General features: G+C 46.3%; 1 protein-coding gene across 1 annotated transcript; it reads right to left on the bottom strand.

Annotated features, from left to right (window-relative positions):
• Positions 1–262: 262 nt before the first annotated feature.
• On the bottom strand, positions 263–5,240 carry CCN2 (cellular communication network factor 2). The gene is made up of 5 exons (XM_078649219.1): positions 4,922–5,240; positions 4,123–4,342; positions 3,274–3,525; positions 2,229–2,440; positions 263–1,618 (listed from the first exon to the last, which is right to left on the bottom strand). The coding sequence occupies exons 1-5, from the start codon at positions 4,982–4,984 to the stop codon at positions 1,322–1,324; spliced, it is 1,044 nt and encodes a 347-aa protein (XP_078505345.1). The 5' UTR covers positions 4,985–5,240; the 3' UTR covers positions 263–1,321.
• Between the last annotated feature and the right edge of the window lie 547 nt (positions 5,241–5,787).

Below are 5,787 nucleotides of genomic sequence, written 5' to 3' on the forward strand. Positions count from 1 at the left end.
AAGCAAACAAAAATGTTCAACGGAGAGTTTCTTTTACAAAATATCTCTCCTCGGACAAATGGAAATGCCTTTTGCATTCTTCTACTTGACCCCTATGTGTTTGGAGTTTAATAGTAAGAGAAGGGAAAGGCATAAGAGCTTGTTGTTTCGGTGGCACAGTTTTATTCGTTTGTTTACTTTGCACCCATGAAATTTACAAGGAAACGAATATAGTTTTTTTCAGTATGGACACATTATGGAATCATGAAGCTAGGAACAGGAGTCATTTGTACAAAAAATATACTTTATTTTTGCATCTAGAAAAGTGCATACATGTAACATTTTGGTCACACTTCTCAAAACAAAAAAAGAAACAAACTGCGCAAAATACAGTCTTGGTCAAACAAAGAAACAAATTCTCCTGGCTGGAAACCTTGGTCAGCTACAAGAAAAATATAAGAATAACTTCCACTCATTGTACCCTGGGTTATTTTGCTCAGTAAAGCCGAGATGGTCGCATATCCCCATACAATCAAACGCTGCCTGATGATCCCTACAGATCCACATTACCCCCCACCCCCAACTTTAGCGAACAAAAAACGTCATTCCCCTCGCCGCTGTCCCAGCTGAGCAGAATTTCCATGTGAGTATCTATTTCGTTGCTTTAAATGCATTGTCAGACAAGCTTTCGATACTATCGGGTTGGGAAGGAAGGCTACACGACAGAACATCGAAGCGGTAGAACATAAAAAGGCACAACACAAATTTAAATTAATTTAGATAACTGTACAAATATACATATACACTATGTACAACATTGACAATTAAAAAAAAAAACTCATTACAGACAAACTGCCTGTTACAAGCTTGTCCAGTCTACGGTTACACATCGTTCTTCATAAAAACTCGTGTTTGAGTCAGTGCTAAAGCTGAAACAGTGCTGTCCTGTCTAACAGAACGCCGTCGCCTGGTACCAAACAGGGCGCAACAGGTTTGGGTTTCAGTTTTTACCGACACCAAGTCAGTTCATACACACCAACCGTTTCCAGTTAGGTAAATGGGTGGAACACAAACTACCACGTGCAGGGAACACTACGTCATACTGCATTTTTGTGTGCGTACAGTATTTGTCCTAGTGGCCTGGGGTGTCCCCTACTGTGCAGAGGGCTCTGCAGCTGCCTTGTGGTCTCACCGTCCATATCTTTAGATCACAACCAATGATTGTGCTCAATAGACAACTGGTTTGGACTTAAATTTGAACATTTTCTTGTGCTATTGACATCACAGTCAGGGTTGAGATGCAGAGTTTAGCTCAATGGAGTCTCTTTGGTCATGTGGTGCCTTAGGCCATGTCCCCATACATCTTCCTGTAGTACATGGATTCGAAGATGTCGTTGTCCCCGGGGCAGTTGTAGTGGCAGGCGCAGGTCTTGATGAACATCATCTTCTTCTTCATGACCTCGCCGTCGGGGCACTTGAACTCCACGGGTAGGGTGGCTGTTCTGTGGGGTGTGCAGCAACGCCCGTCAGTGCAGACCCCGCAGAACTTGGCACGGTACGTCTTCACGCTGGTGCAGCCGGACAGCTCAAACTTGACCGGCTTGGAGATTTTGGGAGTACGGATGCACTTCTTGCCTTTCTGTTTAGGAAAGAAGATGGAAAGCCACACATTAATATTTTGACCATAGGGAGCATTTTGACAAACCTTTTTGCATTTTAATAAGTCCCATTAATAAAAGTAGTTGTTGTGGACATAGTAACACTGTAACCTAAAATGACTTTGGGGGAGTTCTATACATCCTCTGTACATCGAGCTTTTTCAGTGAGCAAAACTAATAGGGGAAATTTAGGGTCACTCTCTCACCATGAAGTCATATCTCTTGATGCCTACTTGCATCCTGACACCTACGGATTGGGATTAGCCTAGTAATATTGCTGTCTGTGGTATAATGCAACAGGTGAGTACTTAACATGAACCTTGATACTTGTGAACTGGAAAAGGATCATGGACAGGACAAGGTTTAAAAGGGTGGGAGATACTGGTTGTGACTAAAAGCTCAATGGTATTAAATATATTTCTTCAGAGAAATTTTGTCCAGAAGATGGTCTAACTTTAACACAGGGGGACACAAATGGCTCAAATTGGAACCATTAATTCCTTATTTACAATTCTGCACATGTGTGGCAGTTGAATTTCCATGACAAGCAAAATAAACTTGTTTTGCCCAACTGCTGATTAAAATATTCACCTTAATGTTCTCCTCGAGGTCTGCCTCACAGGGTCTGACCATGCACAGGCGGCTCTGTTTCTCCAGTCGGCACATGTCATTGTCATTGGTCACCCTGGTAGAGATGCCCATCCCGCAAGTCTTGGAGCAGGCACTCCATTCGGTAGTCTGGACCAGGCAGTTAGCGCGCATCAAGGAAGGATCCGGTCCGTAGGTTTCTTCCTGTCTGTACACTATAAGAAATGAAAGGAGGCACACCTGATTAGATTGGCATGCAAGCCGCTAGCCCCATAACACTAACAGCCGACGGTTCAAGCGAAGAGAAATATACATTAGGATGCTAAAAAACAAGCCGCTTGGAATGGTCTCCTAATTACAGAGGTTCAATTGCTACCCTGGAAGCAATGTTGCCAACTATCATTTACATTGGCATACTGAAAAGATAATTTATGTCACAGTGATGAAGCATTCAGTTGGTGGATAAACTAGGAGAGAACTGGCCAGATAGCTTTTGGACATTACGGCCCCAGGGGTTCCCAAACTCAGATTTCTAAATTTGCTTTTGGGCAAGAGTCTGACAAAGGGGAGCTTTGAAAGTGACTAGAACTTTACAGTGGACTCTACTTCAGATTGTTAAGTTAATGACTAAAGCACCACTGCCCCCCCCCCCCCAGCCCCAATAGATCAATTTCACTACTGTCACTGGAACATTTGGCATGGGGGAAGATTTCCAGAACTCAGAATAATGACTCCCACTGATAACTTCAAACCCTTATTCCCTTGCTACAGGATTAGATCCCCATCAGGTGAAGTTAGAGGACAACACTTTTAATGCCCTTATTCCCTTGCTACAGGATTAGATCCCCATCAGGTGAAGTTAGAGGACAACACTTTTAATGCCCAATTATTTCACTGCAGAAAGGGCTATTTGTAGCCCTGTTGATTTGGGAGTCAAAATGTTAAATTTAACTGTAACTATTTAGGATGGAGAAGAGCTTTTCTGCATCATATTAAATGCAAATACTTTTACTTTCTAAACGCAAGGAGCATTATGACAGGAACTTACCAGCTAGTGCAGGCCCAACTCTTGTCTGTTCTTTGGGCTGGTCGCAGACCCATTCTTCACAGCATTTGCCCAACTGCTTGACTCTTCGTGGGAAGGGGCAGTCTGGGCTGGGGAGACGCACGTCGACGCCACAGAGCGGGACGCATCCTACGCCTCCATCTAGACAGGTGCACTGGTACTTGCAGCTGCTCTGGAAGGACTCACCACTTCGATACACCATTCCCCCAAACACGCAGGGAGCCCCGTCCTTAGCTGTAAAGGAACAACATTGATACATTAGAACTGTAGTTGAGGGTCCAGCAATTTACAATAGCACCTGTTACTAAAGAAAAGCAGAACAGAGTTGAAAGGATTGGGAGACGCAGTTGTAAAAGTAGTACAGGGAGACTGAGGAAGAAGGAAAAGGATGTAGAGTTGTAGAATTGAACAACAAAACGTAATAGAGGGAGGGAGCAAGATGAACATAGGAATAGATTGTCTAACGAGGAGAGATGCGAGAGAAAGGACATGAAACAAAAAGAAAGAGAGGGTGAAGGTAGAGAGATGGAGAGAAAGGCAGACAGGGAGACAGATGTAGGCTGGAAGGAAAGCAGAGAGGAAGGGAGGAAGATGAGTGGCAGAGAGAGAACGAGAGAGAGAAAAGTGGGAGACAGTGCGATATAGAGGGAAATGGATACTGAAAGAAGAGAAAAAGACTGAGAACGAGAAGAAAGAGGTAGGGAGATATTGTGTCTGTATGAAAACGAAAGAGAGGTGAGAGAGAGAGATAATTTCATTGGACAGCAGAATACCCTGTTCTCACATTACAGCGAAGAAAATACACTTTACTTGTTTTTAACGTACACTTACCAGTGCAAACTCCTATTTTCCTGTTGACCCGAGAGCCGAAATCACAGAAGAGCCCCCTGTGCGGGTCGCAGACGTCCTTCTCGGTGCAGAGCTCGCCCAGCTGCTTGGCGCAGACCTTGCAGCAGCCACAGCCGTCCAGCACCAGGCTGGTGCCCGCTGGGCACTCAGGAGACTTGTTCGGGCACTGGCACTCACCACTGCAATCTTGGGCATATGACACCTGGAGAAAATGGTGAGGTGTGGTTAGAAATCATCAAGGCATGGGCAGACCATCACATATCATGCAAGCCCTGATTCCCTAGACACATCAACCGCCTCCCTGGCATGGGCACTCCATGTCTCACACCTTCTATGGTTTGAGAGGAAGACATAGGTGAGGACAGCCTGTGGGCACCAGGCGAGGTTCTTACATTGGAGTAAACTATCTACATTCAACTAAAAATGAACTTAAACAATATGCCTTAGTTTTGAGAGCAGGAGTAGCTATCAGAACGACGCAATGACGGCTGCATTCTGAAAATGTTGCCAAACGTATGCAGTTATGATCCAAAAATGCCTATGGTAAACGATGTTTACCCTCAAGAATAACAAGAAGGGACAATCACGGGCAGAGCGTCCCACCTGCCTCAAAAGCATCCAAGTAAGCAAATAGAGTTACACCGTCACTGCCTATTAAGTCCCAATATTCAATTTCCCAAACTTAACAAAGAGGAGGAATAACATACAACGCGCTCTAATGATTCAAGAAATAAAAGTTGAGAAAGAAAAGGAACAGTCGTAACAGCGGTGCGCATCTTACCCAGGCGAGCAGGGCGACGGCGAGCAGCAGCGGCAGCCGGAGGGCTCCCATCCCCGCAGACATGTTCTCGGCGGCGGTCGGTGTGCAGCAGGACAGCTCCTGTCAAGTCAAATCTCGCTCCTCTCTCCCCTGGCTCGGCGGGAATGCGTCCTTGTCGGCTGGGTCGGAGCAGGTGCCTCTCCTCAGCGGTCTCGTTCTCCTCGTTCCTCGAAGCGAGCCTCGTCGTTATGGTTCGTTCTTGTCAGATGCCTCTGTCCGTTCCCGGTCGCTTGCTTTCCTTTCCTAGCGAGGGGGAGGGAAGAGTTGTTGCGTGCTCTGCTGAATACGGCGGCGCGCGCTCCTTATATACAGTGCCGGGGCCCGGGCTCGCCAATGGGCTGAATGGAGTCGCACACACGCGGGGCATTCCTGGCATTCCACCCCGCCCCCTCGCCTCGCGCAGGATTGATCATGACCCCCTGACACCACGCATTCCTGCGCCGTCTGAAAAAGCTGGCACGCTCCCGCCGCACGGGAAAAAAGGGCGCTGTGTTTTCCACCGGCATCAAATAGGATCCCTGGCTTGATTTATCACGCTTATAAAAATACCCCCGGCTTATTTTTTGATATGTCTGGGGCCTCCTCCCTCCTCACCGGCGGTTTCAGGCCGCTGCCCACCCTGCCTCCCGAATAGACATCAATCGCCCCAGCGCGGCGCTTTTTTACTGGAAAGGGTAGACCGCGCTGGTCTATTGAATTGGTTTGTAAAAATGTAAAGGAAAAAAAATATGTTTTTTTGAAGTGTTGGTTTTTGTAGACAACACAGGAGGCATTTGAAAAAGCAACAGCGATCAGGACGTGGGCTGAAAAACACACCTTCAGGGTAG

This window comes from Lissotriton helveticus, chromosome 6 (genome assembly GCF_964261635.1).
Source record: "Lissotriton helveticus chromosome 6, aLisHel1.1, whole genome shotgun sequence".
NCBI lineage: Eukaryota > Metazoa > Chordata > Amphibia > Caudata > Salamandridae > Lissotriton > Lissotriton helveticus.

What these genes read in the sequence shown, in the direction of transcription:
- CCN2 (XM_078649219.1), bottom strand. Translation starts at nt 4,984, where the DNA reads ATGTCTGCGGGGATGGGAGCCCTCCGGCTGCCGCTGCTGCTCGCCGTC. An exon ending in CCGTCGCCCTGCTCGCCTGG is followed by an intron (nt 4,343 to 4,921) that starts GTAAGATGCGCA and finishes CATTTTCTCCAG; the next exon opens with GTGTCATATGCCCAAGATTG. An exon ending in AGTTGGGCCTGCACTAGCTG is followed by an intron (nt 2,441 to 3,273) that starts GTAAGTTCCTGT and finishes CATTTCTTATAG; the next exon opens with TGTACAGACAGGAAGAAACC.